Source organism: Acomys minous (genome assembly GCF_964271855.1).
Source record: "Acomys minous genome assembly, chromosome: 15".
Classification (NCBI taxonomy): domain Eukaryota; kingdom Metazoa; phylum Chordata; class Mammalia; order Rodentia; family Muridae; genus Acomys; species Acomys minous.
The window spans coordinates 12,684,678-12,704,330 of NC_140497.1; the positions used below are offsets into that span (position 1 = coordinate 12,684,678).

Consider the following 19,653-nt stretch of genomic DNA (forward strand, 5'->3'; position numbering starts at 1 on the left):
GCGAGGATGTGGGGAGAGAGGAACTCTCCTTCATTGCTGGTGGGAATGCAAACTAGTACAAGTACGATTTCTTAAATAGACACTGAATGAGTAGTTTGTTCATGGTTTGCTTTGTTTTGTTTTTGATCACTAGTATTCATTTAGATTAAATATCTAAGATACATGAATTATTAATCATTAAAGTTACTAATCAACCTTATAAATGACTGAGCCTAAGGCTCATAGCCATTAATAATTGACTTCATGGTTTGGATATAAATTTATTGACTAAAAATGCATTCTCATGAAAGTGAATTTGTATTTTTAGAAGCTAAAATATTTTTTTACTGCTTTTCCTTCTAGTAACTGATAATGAATTTTTAATTTTTTTTCTGAATTTTACAAAATTTTCTACAGTTTTCTAAAACATCTGTTCAGTCTTTATTATCCATGAGGCTATATATATAATGTATTGGTTTTTAAATTTGGCAGTGATCAGGCAAGATTGGATATGCTCCTCAGTGTGGGGGGGTCTCTGATTCTTGAGCTTTCTCCTGGGTTTTTTTCTTCTGTTAGTGTGCCCTGTCTAACTTCAGTATGATGGATTTTGTTTTAATATTATTATATCTTATTTTGTTATGTTTTGTTGTTATCTCTTAGAAACTTGTTCTTTTCTAATGAGAGACAGAAAGGGAGAGGATCTGGATGAGAGGGGAGGTGGGGAGGAACTGGGAGGAGCAGAGGGAGGGGGAACTGTAATCAGGATACGTTGTATGAGAAAGGAGTCTGTTTTTAATAAAGGGGGTGAAAAATAATGTGAATACAGGTGTGTGTGTGTGTGTGTGTGTGTGTGTGTGTGTGTGTGTGTGTTGTGTGCGCCCGTATGTGTAAATCATATAATTTTCAATTGTTGGAATGGTTGGCCTTATTTTTATAGTATAACAGGTAAACTTAGAAAGATTGTTGGAATACGATTTGAAACTGGCCTATCCTTGGCAACTGCCCTAAGAACATTTGTTTTGCCTGTTTCATTTGTAAAAAATTCCCTCATACAATACATCCTGACTGCATTTCCCTCCCTCCACTCCTCCCAGTCCCCCACCCCCACTCCAGTCCCACCCCCTCCCCAGATCCACTGCTTCTCTGTTTCCCTTCAGAAAAGAGTACACCTCCCAGGGATATCAACCGAACACAGCATAACAATATATAATAAGACCAGGCACAGATCCTCATGTCAAGGCTGGATGAGGCAACCCAGTAGGAGGAAAAGGTCCCCAGAGCACAGGAAAGAGTCAAACACCTCCACTTGGATTGTTGGGAGTCTCACAAAAACCTCAAGCTAAACAATCAGAGCATGCCACTTTCTGCATACTGCCAAAAGCTAGGAAGTCCCAACTTGAGTTGTTAACCCTAACTTATTCTTGTAAACAGATCCAATTGGCCTCATCCCTAGCTGGCTAACCTGGACTCCTCCCTAACACCATTCCATCCATGAAGACAGTTCTTTTCCCAAACACCCACCAGATACTGCTCTGCTGAGGACTTTTTCCCCCATCTAACCACAGGACTGACTACTCCTCAGCAGAAAGGGCCTCTAGACCCATACTTGCATTTCCCTTCACCATCACCAGTGCCTTATGAGCATGTGCTCACATGCCTCTGTGGGTCATTTCCACTTAGCAGTAGAGAATGCAATTTGCCCTGTAACTCTTCGCATGCCTATCAAGAACCCTTCCTTGCCCTCATACCTAGCTGGGAAAGATAATCTACTCACCAGCTGTATTCTATGCAGCCCAATCAGCTCTACCAGTCAGGACCTATAAAACTTACACCTGGATTCAGACTGATGAATCCACATCACCCATTCCAGGCTTCCTTCTAAATCAACAGTTCTAGACCAAATGCAGGCTCTGTGCCCAAGTCTAGTCTTAAATAATCACTTTTGTCAAAACAAACAAACAACTTTGACAGTGATTATGGAACCTAAAGAATCTTCTCTGGATAAACAAAAAGTGAATATATTTTCATGAGATGCTGTATTACATATTCATTGGTATAACCAAATAGCTGACAGGGAGCAACTTAAAGGAAGAAGGATTTGTTTTGATTTGTGGTGTAAGGGTACCATGACTGAGAAGGCATGGCAACACAGCTGTGGCAGAAAAACATGAGGCTGTTTACTCAGATCTCTGTGGATCTGGGAACAGGGCAGGAATCTGGGACAGGCTATAAGCCTCAGGGCCCACCCCATAGAGTTCCACGTCTTCCAGTGACGTCTTCTCATGTCTTAAAATTCCATAGTTCCCAAAACAGCACCTGCCATCTGGGAACCAAGTGTTCACATTCCTGAGCCTGTGGTAGATATTTGACATTTCAACAGGGACGCTTCATCCCTAGCCCTGTAGGCTTATGGCTATCTTACAGTGTAATATGTATCTAGTCCAACTTCAAGGCTTATGGTCTTATAATTCCAACACTTCAAAACTAAAATCTGCCAAGACCCGAGGCAGATTCTTATTTATAAGCCCCTGGGGGTGGGGGGAAATCAAGATACATGCTTCAGTATACAGTAACACAGAATAAACATTGTCATTCCACAAAAGGAATTGGGAACACAAAAAAGAGCAGATCACTGGCTGACATGGCTCCTTCAAGCTGGGTCAGTGACTGAGGTGATGATTGATTTCTTTATCCTACTTTTGCCCTCAGCTTCCTGATGTGATTTATAAAATATTAGTGAATAAATTATAAGAAAATAGTAATGAGTAGATGAGCACCTTTAGGATTTAAAGTAGAAAAGGCTGATTATTTTTATATTGAAGTTTAGATTTGTGATTCTTTCAAGATTTTTTTATAAGATTACTTTTTAAGATCATTGGTTCTTTCTTTGTAACTGCAAATTGCAACCTGGCGGTAAAGAAAAACTGGCTGAGAAGTTACTTTGCTTTTTCACACTTTGTTAATTGCTTAGTTACAAATGTTTATGGGTTCTTGGGAATAATTGGCTTTTCATATTTGTTTCTCACCTATAATATGTAAAACATTTGATCATGTGAAGGTGTTGAGGAACATGTTTTTCTTACATATACTCATTGTAATCATCCACTTAAAGAAAAATAGAATGTAACTACATTGTGGGGAAAAAACAAAAACAGATCAAAGCAACACTGAAACCCAGCAGTGTAAACACCAAACCCTGAAATTCCATGTCTGCCATTTGGGGTTCTTGGTGGTATCATTGATGTTCTACTGGTCATGGGTAGACCTACACCACTCCAGCTGTGTTGCCTGCAGTGCACATTCGGTCTGTCTTCTTAGTCTGGCTCTCTTCAGTGCCTGCAACTTTCCTTGGTCAATATCTCATATTTTTGGAGTCTCCATTACAACATTGGGCTTCACCTTTATAGTTTCACATACATCCCACTCACGAGCTCCCTGCGGAGACTCCAACCCTACTACATACTTTTCTTATTGGCTTTCTGGAGCCTTGGTACAAGCCTCCATTACCCCCTTGCCTCACTCTTAATGTCTGGCATACCTACACACCAGTACCAACTTGATGCTGCTGCCAAAATCTGATGCTATTTCAATAAACAGCCTGGACCCTTTGGAATATAGTGGCCATAGCTTCAATAAAGTTCCTAGGTGCTTGTTTTTGAAGAGGTAATCCCTGCTAAGGTCTTCTCTGTAAATAGTTAGGCTTTATATTACTGGGTCCAGGAGTGGCTGAGGTAAGACACCAAGGTGGGTGAGAAAGAGGGACCAAAGGCTTTTGTTCTAGGCCTGTCTGGGCTAGGAGCTGATTGCTTCTAGCGTTTCTCTGTACTTTAACTCTTAAACCTTCAAGCTGGTAGACTTGCTATTTGGGACCACTGATCATGGTGAGAAGAAAGAAAGGAAGGGAAAGAAAGGAAGAAAGAAAGAAAGAAAGAAAGAAAGAAAGAAAGAAAGAAAGAAAAAAAGAAAGAAAGGGAAAACCATACATGGGGAGCTCCCACAGATCATTCATAAAAACATATATACACAATCAGACAGACACATTTTTGGATGAAGCAAGGAACCTCAACAAATGTTTAATTCTGTCTTGGGTTTTTATACCATCTAAGACAAAGGTTCTCCATGTATGAAAAAATTACCTCACTCAAAAATAGATAAAATCATTACATAAAAAGGCAGCTACAGTAGGACTATTGATCTTAAGTTCTTTTATTAGAACTATATCTAACTAGATACTTTTGCTCATTTTAAATTTAAAGCAGTGGTTTTGTGTATATGCTCATGAGTTCAAAGCAGAAGTTTTAGCTTTTATTTCAAATGTACATTATGTGTTCAAAGGTTAGCTTTTATGTCAATGTTTTTCTAAGAAACAGGTATCTGTCTTGGGTAGCTAACCATTTATTCTTTGTCTCTATATTCATCTGGTCTTTCATATCGTGGTGTATACCTGGGCCTTATCCCTGGACTAAGCCTAAAATAAATGTATTTCCTCAATCTTGTTTTCCTTCTTGGTGTAAGTCAAGCGCTTCTCAAAGCTTTTAGCTAATTTGCCCAAGAGTAGAAGTTAGGAATCATCATCAGGAATTATAAAATCATCTTCATCAGATTCTGCAGGAAATCTGCCCAACAGAGAGTAGCACCTATGGAGCAATAGGCCAGGCATATGAGACAAGCTTGGAAGGGCAGTACAGCAGCAATACACAGTCTTGAGGGAAATGCCCTGGAACATTGCCTAAACCAGAGGTGCGCCCACCTAAACCATCAGCTGTGCAAGAATGCGTGGGCTGCCTTCAGGAAGCTCCCTTGCTTGCCTCTGCCAAGACAGCGTGCAATTGTTCCCAGCACTACTCAGTAGTAGCTCTCTTTTCTCAAATGCATGGGTTTTTTTGTAAGCTGGACCCTTTAATGGATGGGGGTTTTTGCCTTGAGGGCGTCTTTTGTCTCAGTATAGAATACGAGGAGGTTTTTCTGAGCCGGCATTGACCTCTAATATAGCTGCTTTCTTTACACCTCCCTTTTTTACAACTTTAAAGTTGTTCATACTTTTTAAAAAATTTCCAACCACACATTCCCCAACATGTTTCTGTTCTTTTTCATTATAAATCTGACCAAGAGTGGTAAGCAGTAGTCATGCCAGAAACTGTCTTAAGATTTCCCTTACCAGACATTTTAATCCATTGCTTTCTAATTCAGCTTAACTCATATTATCAAGAAATGGGGCCAGGTGGTGGTGGTGCATGCACTTGGAGGGAGAAGCAGATGGAACTCTTTGAGTTTGAGGCTAGCCTGGTCTACGAGGCATGTTCCAGTATAGCCAGGGCTACACAGAGAAACCCTGCCTCAAAAACAAGACAAACAAACAAACAATAAATGCAGCCAGATTCTTTGTAGAATGTAATACCACTGAACAGTCTCTTAGTGCAACTCCCAATTGTTGCTGTTAGTTTGAAAGTATGACCTAATAAATGTTTATTATTAGGCTTATAATTATTGCAGTGGTATTATTTAACCTACTTTCACAATCAATAAAGACACAGACACCTGATACAGTCTAGAATAGCCTCAGTTCACCTGGGGCATGGCAGATGTTACCTCCTAAGCTACCTTCTGTTATATCCTAACCTCTGTCCCATGCCATCTACTTCTAATAATTTTTCTTTTGGATCCTCCCATCCATAATCCCAAAATACTTGCTAAGGTTGTTCATCTGAGCCATATCTTTCCATGTGGAACTTCAGAGTTCCTCCTCTAGGCCCACTTGGCTCTCTTCTATCCTGTGGTGATCCTCCCCTTTCTTCCTCCTCTGGTACCTGAGTGTTTCTCCTTCCCAAGATCCTCTCTGCATTTCTGCATTTCTCGCATCCTGATTTTCTAAATGCCATCAGATTGGCCAGTCAAGTTTTGGTTACAGTGTTATTATAGGGGCTTTCTACATAACAGCTCTAAAATCTTCCACCTACAAACATCCCTGGAGGCTTAAGATCAAATGTCTAAGAGCCATGAGGTCAGGTTTATTGTAGCAGTAACACCACTCTTAGAGCTCTGGTTAGATTGCTAATAAGAAGCAACTTGAGAGATTTATTCTGATTTATTCTGGCCCATGTTTTGTTGGTATATTCCACCACGCAGGGTGGCACTGTCATGTCAGAGGCCACCAGAAGATAGTACAGTGCTCACATCTAGGTGGGACAGGAAGTAGGCCTGGCCCCTTCAGTGACTTCTGAGAAACAGTTTTAGAATTTTAAAGATTGGCTTTACCATAAATATAAAGCTACATTTTATTTTAATCCATGTCATTGTCAGCCAATCAAATCTGCATTTTGGTTACTTTCTCACCATGGAAAACAATAACAGAGTTCGAATTTCTAAGTCAGTGGATACAACAACAGACTCACACAGACTAACTAACGTTTATTCATGCCCCACAGATGTATCTTGTGATTTTCCCAGAGGGAACACGGTATAGTGTATCACAGACAAAACTCCTCTCAGCCAGTCAGGCATTTGCTGCTCAGCGGGGTAAGTAAAAATCTGGCTGTATTCAGGAAAACGCTTTTGGAGAAGAGTGATCACTGTTTTCTTTAGCTTCTTTCTGGAGGGTGTGTGTTTCTTATAAGAACTACATGGGAGACTGATCTTTTACAGGGTTTAATATATTCTTATTACTTGTGTCTGAGAGGGTAGAATCACAAGCTTGCTTTGGCACATATTCTCATGCTGTGAATTGAGTTAAAATGTAAACAAATGTAATCCTGAGAAAGTACACATTTGTGAGTGACTCGGTATAAAGACTGGTATATAACGTAAACAAACATACACAGATATATATGTAGCATGTATTTAAACACAGGAATATGTGTAAGATCAGAAAGTGGAGGCCAGGGGCCACTGCAGGGAGGTGTGATGGCTGAGCTAATGCTGAGAGATACAACAGAAAGACCAAGCTGACTGGAGTTGCTCACACTGTAAAGGACAGAGCTGACTATGTGCTACTGCTAGTGTGTTTAAGAAGTATGTGTCATGGGGCAGGTAAAATCAGTTGGTGGCATATTCATGACCCTTCTCAAAGACCTAGGGGGAACATTTATTTTGCTACACACAGGGTCTGTTGCTAGGTCTGGTGTTCCACTCTAGGCATCTTGACTTATCTGGAAATTGCTCTGGGTCCTGCATATTATGAAGCTGACTCTGCTTCTTCCTTTTCCTTGCTCTTACTGGATCTTCCAGTTTAATTCTAATCTACCTTTGTAGACTTTTTACAGCTCTTACTTGCCCAGTAGGTCTGCCTGGGCTATGGACTCCACTTGGCTTATTTTATCCTTGAGATTAAGTACATCATTTCTCCCTTCCCATTCCTCCTTTCAAACCCTCCCCTTTATTCCTCCTTCACCTTAGGGAAGTCAGTGCTGCACATCACATGGTATGCAGGAGTCAGAAGTTAGCTTGCAGGGTTTGGTTCTCTCTTTCCATCATGTGGGTCTGAGGGATCAAACCCATATGCTGTCTCAGCCATCTCGCTAGCCCCAAGGAGCCCATCTCTCTGCTTCGCATTTCTGAGACATTGGCAACCCTATTTGTTTTCTGCTTTCCCTGCCCATTAAGAGCATCATAAACTCTGCTGTCTTAGTTAGAATTTCTATTACTTTGATAAAACACTATGCCCAAAGCCTAAAGGAAGTGTTTATTTAGCTTATAGTTCTACAGAGTAGTTTATCACTAAGGGTAGACTTCAGAAATTCAAACAGGCAGGAACATGGAATCAGTAACTGATGCAGAAGCCATGGAGGAGTGCTGCTTATTGACTTAGTCCTCATGGCTTGTCCAGTCTGCATCTTATAACTGGCAGGACCACCATCCTAGGTGTGGCATTGCTCACAGTGAGCTGGGCCCTCCTCCCACACCAGTCATCAATCAAGAAAATGCACCATAGTCTGCCATTCTTCTGGAGGCATTTTCTTAATTGACAGCCCCTCTTCCCAAATGGCTCTAACCTGTGTCAAGTTACCCAGCCACCACTGTGTCTTTGAGAGTGTGCCTTGACTAAAAGAGTAGAGTGTGTTCCCTTTAGTACTAAGAGAAGGTAGTTTTGTCTTTGTTCAGCTCCCCAGCCTTATCAGACATGACAAGTATAGCTGTGCTTTTGACCCATCTACTCTGTTTCTGAGGTGTGGTTTATAGAACAGAATAACTGAGGAAATCTGAAGATGAAAACAAGATAGAGGAGGTACCAGAGCAGGGACTTCCCTAAGGAAGGTTTTTTGTTTGTTTTTGTCTCCTTTTTGATAAAGTTTTCTTTTTTTAATTATTATTTTTTAGCCCATAAAATATGGATTCACATGACATTTTCATACAAGTCCTTCAAGTATATTCCCAGGAAGTGTACAAATACCGTAGGAAGAACCAGCTAATGATTTCAAGTTTCAGGATAGTGTGTGCCACATCATGCTTCAAAACTGAGAAGCACTTGGTCAGGATCACAGTTCTCCACATTAAGACTAGAGGAGGTCATGTTGTCTGACTAGGATGGAAATTTCCTTCTGAGCAATCACAGAGGGCTGGGCTTTGACTTGCTTGTAAGCATAGTGTGTGTAAGCATTAGCAGTCTAGGTGTTAATAGGTACAGACAGACAAGAAATTGCTGTAGGTTTTTTCTTCTCGTGTATTGACACCACATCTAACCTGCTTTTTGAGCTTCCACACCTAATAATCTAATAAAAAATACTGGTTGAGCTAGAAATGGTGATGCACACCTATGACCCAGCACCTGGGATCTAAGGTGGTAGGACCATAAATCTGAGGCCAACCTGAATCTGTCTTGGAGAAAAGAAACAAGAAAAGATTTGGATCAAGGTCACATGAAGCCTGCGAGTTTCACAGGGTGATTCTGTAAGGTCCTGAGCCTACACGGCCTCTAGTGGCAAAGGACTTAGCTGACAAGAGAAGGTCCCCATCTTAGTTGACTTTTCAGACTTTGGTACAAGTTTGTGAATAAATTACACTCCTTCTACCCTGGGGACCGAAGTCAGATATATGGTTGTGGGAATTGTTTTCTTTCCCACACCACTCTGCATTTTAAAAATTCTTCTGCAGACAGTCCCACCATACCGTAGCTGTTGTTCCTCGTGTAGCCACTGTCCCTGGAGAGAGGTAGTACAAACCTCAGCTTGGGTTCTCCCTAGTCACTGCACATATCACACCGCAAGACCTAGTGTTTCCTGTGAAACTGTCAGTACATACTTAAGTCAAGGAGAGAAAAAACAGAAGAGAGGGGTGGGAATGGAGAATTGTTTTCCTAAAACAATTTGAGTGATTGGCAAGATGTTGTTGCCCTTCTGTAGTAGCTGCCTTCACAGCTTACCAAAGAGAAGAGTCATGCAGTGCCTGAGGACCAGTCTTCCCAGCTCCTCACAGGGAGGCTCGTTCATGTAGATGTCTAATGAGTATGTGTTCACTGGGCTTTGACCTAAGTAGAGATGGCAATGTCAGAGAGCGTGCTAAGTCCGTGGTGTGAGGTTAGGGCATTAAACGTTACTTCCTGTCACTTATATTCCTAGTTATGCCCACACTGAATCCACCTGCTTTCTAGGCCTTCCAGTATTAAAGCATGTGCTGACACCAAGGGTAAAGGCCACCCACGTTGCTTTTGATTCTATGAAGAGTCATTTAGATGCAATATATGATGTCACCGTGGTTTACGAAGGGAATGAGAAAAGGCCAGGAGAAAAGACAGACTCACCATCCATGACTGGTAAGTCCGTATTTCCGTGTTTTAGAATCTGAATAGTACATGAAACAGGTAAGATATAAGCTTTTTTTTTTTTTAATTAGTAAGTACACTCAGCTTTCCTGGAATAGTATGGTGTCTTGCTATTTAGTTCTAGCCTCAAATTTGCAACCCTGACTCAGCCACCCGAGTCTCTCTCTCTCTCACACACACACACACACACACCACTGCTGGCCTCCTTATTTCACTTACTGGTGGTTACTAATGTGAACAGTTGAAATTTCACTCATCAGTCTAAGTTTCACATTCCTGGAAATTCTGGAGGTCTTTAACCTCACTCAGACTGCTCAGCAAGCAGTGTTAGGAAGTACCATGATGGTCAGTGTAGCTGTGAACCTTCTTTTGCTATTTTTGTTTGTTGGTTTGGTTTGGTTTTTTAATACAGGATTATACTATGAAGTTCTGGCTATCCTGGAACTCACTATGTAGACCAAGCTGGCCTTGAACTCATACCACTACACCCAGTTCCACATACTCACCCTTTTTTTTTTTTTCTTTAAATGGTTTTGGGTTTGTTTGGTTTTGATTTTTGCCTTGAGACTTCTTTTTTTTTTTTTAAGTTTTTTTTTTTTTAATTTGTTCGTAACCTTGAGTTATCTTTATAGCATGTTTGGGAAAGACATTGTCATTATTTGACAAGAAGAAATTTTGCCTTTTTCAAACATGTGCTATATTTTAAGGACTCAAACTATTGTCTGTATCATATAACCAAAGGGCTTTGAGTGAGAATAGTTAGGTAAATGCAGTCACAAACTCAACATTTGAACATGGGAGCAGGTGAAAAGGGAGTGGTGGAAGATTCCAGGCCCTTTCAGAGTATGTGTTTCAGAGAGAAGAGAGGGGAGAGGTACTGTAGTTTGCAATATATAAAAGAGTTCTCTCGTAATCACAGCACTAAGGAGAAAGAGGCAGATGCTCATGAGTACAAGGCCAGGCTGGGCAACCTAAGAAGATTCTTAGTCAGGAAATCAAGGGCTGGGGATGTAGCTCAGAAGGAAAGTTTTTGTTTGCTGGGCCCAAGGCCCTGAATTCAACCCTCAGCATCAACAAAGTGGGGAGAGGGGCAGCAAACCCAAACACGTTTAATCTTGGAGACTCCTTGTATGAATATCATGACACTCAAGGGTCTTGTAGAGTCAGTTTATAGTCTCCAATTTCAAATGGGCCTGTGTTTCATGTTAGGGTGTGAACAGGAGAATACTCATCGCCAGCTGGAGATGGAAGACATGGTCTCAGGAACGTCTGTCTGTGCACCGCAGTCTGTCTGTGCACCATAGTCTGTCTGTGCACCGCAGTCTGTCTGTCTGTGCACCACAGTCTGTCTGTGCACCACAGCCTGGTGGAGACGTACGTTTGTCTTTAAAGAATGCTCAGCCCTGCCTCCCAAACCCCCTTTGTACTGTGTACTTTTCCAGCGCTCACCTTTATTTTCATGTTAAGCTTTGGGAACATGAAGCAGTTTGATGGTCACAAGCAATCAGTTTTCTTACATGCTTTGTGGAAGGAATTGGCTTTGACAGTAAAAGAAAAAAAAACACTAAATATAAAAGATTTTAGCTTTTAAACATTTTAAAAGTTAATTGTTAAGTTAGTATACAAAGTGATAGGTTTCATTATGACATTTTCACACCTAGAGGAAGGATGGCTGCTTTTCCAGGTCGGCCATTAGACGTCAGTGATGGCTGACACCGTATTAACAAGAGCTATGTGTAATGTGGGTTTTTAACTTCAACTTAATACTGCAAATCATGTTTATAGTTTTTATTATTTTCTATTTTTGGTTTTTGTTGTAAGTTACTTTATGTAACCATGAATTGTAGAGTTGTAAGACATGAACTCTTCTCTTCTTTGTTAGAGTTCCTCTGCAAACAGTGCCCAAAACTTCATATCCACTTTGATCGTATAGACAAAAGTGAAGTTCCAGAGGAGCAAGAACACATGAAAAAATGGCTTCATGAACGTTTTGAGATAAAAGATAAGTAAGTGGTGACAGCTCCGTCATTCAGAACTGCATCAACCGAACTTCACCATAGTAACCAGTGTGGAAACAGGTGTTTTAGTCTTCGTTACTTAGGGAATACTAATCAAGCTTGCATAGATAAGACCTTACATAGTTAATATGTGACATGTTTAATGGTGAGTTACTCTTGTATAACAATTAAGTTTAACATTTCTACATCAGTTTGCCTGTTGGTTTCTGTTCAGTGACAACACAGTAATCTGGGAGGCTCCTTTTCTACAGTTGATGGCACAGCTAAAGTGAAACTAAAATTTGTATTGTTTCAAGAATGCTTTTTATGAACTCAAGTTAAATCTTCCTCCATCTTTCCATGCTCACGTTTTAAACTTTTATGAGTCACTGTAAAGATCTCGACAGTAGGCTGCTGTGTGATAAGATATGAAAAGAAGAGCCTTTCCTCTGCTAGCTACACAGGAAACAGGCTACGGGAATGGAGACTGAAGCACAGGCAAGCACAGCACCCAGGTGCTGGTGGGAAGGAAGGGGCAGCTGATATTTTCCTAGAGAATTATCTCCTTTCTTGAGTTAGTAGAAATTATTGCCAGTACAGCCAGTTGAAAATGAAACTTCATATTAGATTTGTGCATTGTGTTGTCATGTGTTTGATTGTACCTCACATAATTTTTCAAGCCAGCAATTCAGGATTAAGTTGATGATAGGACCTATGTATGTGAAAGTGTGTTTTCAGAAAAGGACTGGGCAGTGTTTAATGCCCACCTGTTTGTACTGCAAACACTTAATGCACTCTAGCTCATGAGGCTATAGCAACACTCCAGGTGCTTTTTGTCCTGTCCCGCTGCTGTGGCCTTACATGTTTACGTCAGAGGGAGGATGAATGAACTGGGCTCTTTATTTCTCTTGTCTGCTTTTATAATTTCATGGGAATACGAACTTTTGGTAGTTGTCTTAGTCACTGTTCTGTTGCTGTGAAGAGACACCATGACCAAAGCTTCTAAAAGAAAGCATTTACCTGGGGGCTTCTTTATGGTCTCAGAGGTTTAGTCCATTATCACCATGGTGGGGAGCGTGGGGCATTCAGGCAGACATGGTGCTGGAGAAGGAGCTGCATTCTGATCCACAGGCAGAGGAAGAAAGGCAGGGAGGGAGGGAGAGGGGGGGGGGGAGGAGAGAGAGAGAGAGAGAGAGAGAGAGAGAGAGAGAGAGAGAGAGGCAGAGGGAGGGAGGGAGGGAGGGGAGAGAGAGGGAGGGAGGGAGGGAGACACTAGGCCTGGCATAGGTTTTTGAAACCTCGGAGCTCCTCACACCTACCCTATATGCCCCCAGCACACATACTCCATCCCCATAACACACTCCTTCCAACAAGACCTCACCTTCTAATCCTTTTCACCATTCTCGGTGACTAAGCATTTAAATATATGAACCTATGGGAACCATTTTTATTCAAATCACCACAGGAGGAAAACTCCATGTATTTTGTAAGAATGTCTTTTCTTTAACTTTTTGAAAGCTTTTTTTGGTGTGATTAGATCCATGGCCTTACATGTGATAGGCAAGCATTCTGTCACTGAACTACGGCCTCAACCATTTGTTTGTTTGGTTTGGTTTTTTTTTTTTTTTTTTTAAACTTCTCATGGGATGAGAGCTGTGGGAGGAAAGAGAGAAGTTGGTAGGTCCTTAGTCATATAAGTCAGGTTGCTAGAACTTTTTTTTTTTCAAAACAGGGTTTCTCTGCATAGCCTTGGCTGTCTTGGACTCACTTTATAGACAAGGCTGGCCTTGAACTCACAGCAATACGCCTGCCTCTGCCTCCCAAATACTGAGATTAAACTTCTTCTAGATGGCAGATTTAAAAGTAAAAGTGAAGCTGGAGTGATGGAGGGCTCAGCAGTTACGAGCGCGGCTGCTTTTCTAGAGGGCTAGGTTCATTTCTCAGCACCCACATGGTGCCTTGAGATTGTCTGTAACTGCAAGTTCAGTGGATCTGACACCATCTTCTGGCCTCTGCAGGCATCAGATGCAAACACAGTATGCACATAAAAGTACGTAAGCATACCTTATCGCTAAAACCCTCTTCAGGTGTCTTAAACTGTGTGTTTTGAGTTTAATTTCCCATGTGGTAAGGATAGAATAGAACAGAGTAGAATTGACTGTGCATGCTGGAAATGAGTAGGCATCCTCCGCACCTGTCTCTGACGTCTGCTCACTCATCCGGGTTTTCTAAGGAACTGCATGTGCTTAGCAAGGAATCAGTATATAGTAGATGGCTTTTGTTTGTTTGTTTGTTTTCAACACGAAACTGTCCAAAACTGAAAGTATCAACTCTGCTGTTTTCATTCTGGCCATAGGTTGCTCATAGAATTCTATGACTCACCAGATCCAGAAAGAAGAAACAAATTTCCTGGGGAAAGTGTTCATTCCAGACTAAGTGTCAAGAAGACTTTGCCGTCAGTGTTAATCTTAGGGAGTTTGACTGTAGTCATGCTCATGACGGAGTCGGGACGGAGACTGTATGTGGGCACCTGGTTGTATGGAACCATCCTTAGCTGCCTGTGGTGTGTTATTAAAACGTAAGCAAGTAGCAAGCTCCAGCTATCATCTCTAACTGATGCCTACACATCACATCACATTGTTTCCTGAACTAAGTAAGAAGTTCTTTAAAGCCTTGTTGATTGGACACTGGGTAAAATAGAATTTGTGACCACAGCCATGCAGTTGATTTGGAGCAAACACACATGGCTTTTCAGGTGCTGGGGTTGTTAGATATATGGACGCTAAATGGAGTTTATGCTATTTTTTATGTTCTTTATGAATTAATATTCACTTGTGAAGATTATTTGGATTGTATGATTTGATGTTTGTAATTCAGGCGGTTGTATTCTAACATTAGTTCATAGCATGTTACACTATTTTGGTTATCTTCCATTTTGACTACTTGGCAGCTCAAACTCTTAATACTAAAGTATTTTATATTTTGAAGCTATGTAATACTGAGTTTTTGTTAATTTCTGCAAGTCAATGAAAGACACTTTGTCAATGTCTTTCACAAGTCAATGATGTGTTGATGTTCAAAGGAAAAGGTGAGAAATATTCATGGTGAAAAAAGATCTGTCTAGTATATATTTTTATTATAGTGCCCTATTTAGCTAATTTTCTTTATATTTGCAAAATAATGAATATTTCTAATATTTATTAAAATGCTTAATTTGCATACCCCCTATTCTACAGAGAATAATGTGTAAAGTATCAGAATGGAGGTGCAGCTCTGAAATGACTCTGCCTCATTTGGCAGAGCTGTAAGTAGCCCAGCTTCTGAGCTACTCTGTTAGTACCTCCCAGCACCTATGCTGTTAAATGCTTCTAGACGTAAGGGTCTCTGTTATTTTCATATCAGGATGGGCATCCACTGAGCTCTGAGGTGATGGAAGTTGGCCAGCATCCTGACTCTGTCCTAGCACGTGCCTTTTGCCTGGCTCCCTCTGCTCTGTCACTGCATTTGGTCTGGGGCGTGTGTGCCCATGGCTGCTTGCTGCTTGTTCCAGCCTTGGCTCTCTGGCTTGGTGTCTGTTCAGTGGTGCTGTTCATTGTTGGGGCGCAGGTAGTGCTGCCCTTGCTCAGAGAGCCGTTTCTCTGACTCCTGAGGGTGAGCCTCCTTGGCTACTGCAGCAGCATTTTGCATTCATTTGTGGCAAGAAACATCAGGATTGTGTAAATTTATTATTTCTCTTTACTTTTTATGGAGCTGCACTGTGGGTACATATCACCTGCCTTCCAGGACCAAGTCCCTCTGTTTCAGTTTCCTGTGGAAGGAGGCTTTCTAAAATGTGATTTGCTGTATTTCTGTGTTATAATTTAAGCGTGATTGCCTACTATCATTTAAGGTAACATTTCTGTAAACTTCATACAGATTATTTGTCACAAAATTACTATACCAATAATCTAGTTGAAATAGACCACTTGAACCAATCAATAAATTTTTAATTGAGGAAAATTTTGCCTCTTACTGTTTTTCCAAAACCAGAAAATGAGCCATTTCAAATCTTTCAAGAGTCATGTACTGTCACTTAGTTTCTGTGTGTTAGAATGTATATTCACATGAATATGTATATTCATAGACACATACACCCACAGGAAATAGTGGCCTAAAAAAATAACAAACGTGCACCATAATACTGTGCTGAATTGTAATGTTTTTTTACTTACAAAATAGAGATTGATTTCATGTCTTTGTTAAATACATTTTTTTCCAGTTCTTTTGGAGCTTATTTTGACCAGATCAAAATAAGTACAAGTTATGAGACTGAACATGTTTGAGAGCTGGAGGGACAGCTCAGCAGTTAAGAACACATGGCACTCCTACGAAGGCTTCAGTTCCCAGCACCCACATAGAGGCTGACAGAAGCCTGTAATTGAAGCTCCATGGAATTGGACACATCTTCTGGCCCCCTGGGTGCTCACGTGCGCGCACACATACACACATACACACACACTCACATACACACACTCACATACACACACTCACATACATACTCACATACAGACATAAACAGACACATACATACACACACATTAAAACAAACCTTTAAATATCATAGATATGCTGTGCATTTAAATTTTAAGAGACAGCACCATTGGAATTATGTGGATTATAACTGATTCTTTTTAAGCAGGGCAAAGTGGTCTGCGTAAGATCTCTTGAGCATTAGCACTGTACTTACTCTTCTCACAAGCAGTCTAGCAAATGTGGTAGTTGGAAATAAATTGTTTCAAAATCTTTTAAAAATTAGAAGTGTCTCCTAAATGTATTAATTTTGACTTGACGTAACTACTTTCTGAAAGTTAATAGCCTACTTGTGAATCTTTTCACAAAATATAATTTTAAGATTTTATTTGTATTACTGTTGAATTGCAACTTAGGGGCTCCAGTCATTTCTCTTTATAAGAGAACATCCATGTGCATGCCTTTATGTTTCTCAGAAAGGGTATTTGGATGAAAGCAAGAAAACAAATAAAGTCTCTCATTGTCTCCCATGTCTGTGCTGTCTAACATTTCATAACTCAGGTATTCACCGCTTTCTAGCATATAAAAGGGTTCATGATTAGACCTGCATCCTGAGTTTATGAAGCTGCAGTAGTGGGACTATGTAAGCTAATTTACCTACTTTTGAGGATGTATGTCCCCATGTTCACTGGTTGGCAGTTCAGTAATCTTAAGGTGACCCCAGGAAACATGTCAGCTTCCCTCAACAAGGCTGTAAATGACAGTGCCAGCCCAGCAAATTCTTAGACACATGGTGACTTCTTCCATATTTCATTTCTATGTGGTTTTTTTCCCACTTAGATTAGTGTCAGTTTTTCTTTATAACTTATATATACTTTGTAATATTACATGTTTCATCAATCAAATGACCTAACTAGGTTAGCTACTAAGAAAAAAACTAGAAATTAAAATCTGCCAGAATGTAGACATAAAGTAACTGCCTCCTGGTGTGCCAGAGCCACACTGGAAAGGACAGAGCTGTCTCACAACACAGGAAGGTCAAGTGCAAAACAGTGAACAAGCTTTAACCTCACCAAATATTTCTAAAGTGTTGAGATTGAAGGCTGAATAGAAGGCTTTCCTGGCAGAGGCTGCAGACACTGGCTTGTAGAATGGTAACATATCCACAGGCAGGCTGCTTTCTCCTTTTTATCATTCAGACTACAGATTGGCTCCCTATAGTTTGCATTGTAGACAAAACACATAACGTTTAAGTGCTAGTGTGAAAATCGGTGCTTTGATGAAACTAATATTTGGAATATTCAGATAATTTTATACTATATAAGTGAAGTACTTGTGGAATTGACTGAATTTTAAATCTCTTATTCATATATCATGGATAGAAGCTAGGCATTGTGACACATGACTGCAATCTGGGCATTCAGAAAACCCAGGCAGGAAGATAGCTACAAGTTAGAGATCAGCCTGCTCTACGTAAGAAGTTTCAGTCAAGCCAGGACTCTGTACTGAGATCTTCTTCATCCCTCCCACATAGACAAAGAAGTTATATAGAGAATCACTTTGAGTTTAGTCACAACATTTCTGTTAAGATTCCATTTGATGGGCTAGAAAGATGATGGGTCAGCGGTTGAGAGCTGTGCTTGCTCTTCCAGAGGAGCAAGTTCAGTTCCCAGGAGCCTGGCACCCTCACATAGACACATACGCAGGCAAAACATCAACATTCATAAAATAAAAATAAATTATTTTTAAAGATTTCATTTGCTATTTTTTTTTTTCAGTTTGTGTATGCCGAGGTTGATCTGTTACTTTTGGCAAATGGAGTCAGTGGTAGAGTTTTATAAGAGGCAGGAGGTCAGTCCTCACGTAATGTGCCTTATATAACATGTGCATATTATATATGTAATTTAATTGTACCTGGTTGCTACCCAAGCACAGAAGAGCTGCTGCAAATAGAACTGACCCCAGAGCAGAAGCTAGGTTCAGGCCAGTGCTCCACCCAGACTAGTGTTTTGTGACTTGATATCTGAATAAATAAAAAGGAAAGGTATATTCTACAATGTTACAAATCCTCATATGGAAAGTAAAATTGGGATGCTACTGACACAGTGTGGTTCTGGAGTGATCAAGAAATATTTGACTACTGCCTTTTCTTATGTAGCTTCAGAAAAAAAAATTGTGACAGTGTTACTGGTCTCACAGGTGCTTTATGATCCAGCACAAAGGGATAATATGAACCTCAAATTTTTTAATTAAAAAATATGGTGACAAAAAGTTGCATTGTTTTATAAAGTGTGTTTATGTTATGTGTACATGTATGTTTTATTTCTAGATGTACCTATAAAGCTACATTATTTCAGATACATATTTTGTTTGAGGCTTATTACGTGTTCCCTGTGTACCAGGCACTGCTGAACCTCTTGTAGGCACCACTGCCCTCTCTGATTCTGCAGCAGACAATCACATGTTGGGCCCTTCTATCTCTGGTTAGCCATCCAGGCTTGGACAACTTTAAATAAACTGTGTCCCAAGTTTACCACCTGTCGGACATTGCTAAGATGTTAGCCACAAAGGATTGTTGAGACTGCATGAACTAATCCAGATAAAGCAGCAGACGCAGAGGAGAGAAAGCATGTAGCAGGTGTTGGTTCCGGTTCATTTCCTGTCTTCACAGATGATGTAAAGTCAGATAAAATCCAGTGACATGATGTAATCTAATCCTTTCCTGTTTCACAAAGAGACGATGGTGTGTGGATGTGGGTAGGCCTCGCTGTGGTTCAGCTTGTACAGTTTTGTTTAGGATTCAGATCAAGAGCTGTGGAGACATGACAAAAGGAAGGGCATCTCCACTGTAAGCCTCTTGGCCTCTCAACTACTTCTGGACAGACTCTGGATCTTCAGGGCTAATGGGGTGGGCTGAGCACTCATGCTGAGAGCGAGCACAGGGGAAGGGAATGGCGTCTGCAGTAATGTTGAGGGCTTCCTCCTAGCATCCGGCACTAAGGTGAACTTTAGTCTGTGCTGCCGTAACCTTCAGAACATGCCTATATGGGCTTCCTTTAATCTATGTGGTGGGGAGTATGCTGAATTCCTCACAGAGGTCAATGAGTCTGTGGAGTGTGGGATCCTGAATGTAAAGTTGCACTCAGTTCAGCACTGCCTGTCAGAGTGTGAGGATGAACTTGTTCACTATTTTCTGATATACTGGAACTCAGAATTGTCAGGAATGTTTATTATTAAACATTTTTTCCTTATACCTATGTTGGCTTCTGTTCTATATGCCTGCATGAATTTCTTTCTAGACCAGGAGTCATTGTGATAATTTTATGGGCATCTAACATGTTTCCTTTTGTCTGAGACCTCCTTTGTTCTGTTCTCTCACCTGCACTGCCTCTGTGTTCTGTCTCCCAGCCCTGC

The 19,653-nt window shown here is 40.7% G+C and overlaps 1 protein-coding gene across 2 annotated transcripts in view; it reads left to right on the plus strand.

Moving 5' to 3' along the window:
• The window catches only part of AGPAT5 (1-acylglycerol-3-phosphate O-acyltransferase 5), a 52,370-nt gene extending 35,601 nt beyond the window's left edge, over positions 1-16,769 (plus strand). For both annotated transcript variants that reach the window (XM_084759653.1, XM_084759654.1), the window contains 4 exons: positions 6,405-6,495; positions 9,563-9,724; positions 11,616-11,739; positions 14,087-16,769. In XM_084759653.1, the coding sequence (XP_084615779.1) occupies positions 6,405-6,495; positions 9,563-9,724; positions 11,616-11,739; positions 14,087-14,312 (603 nt within the window). In that variant the 3' untranslated portion in view covers positions 14,313-16,769. The remainder of the gene's footprint in view (positions 1-6,404; positions 6,496-9,562; positions 9,725-11,615; positions 11,740-14,086) is intronic.
• The last annotated feature ends 2,884 nt before the right edge of the window (positions 16,770-19,653 follow it).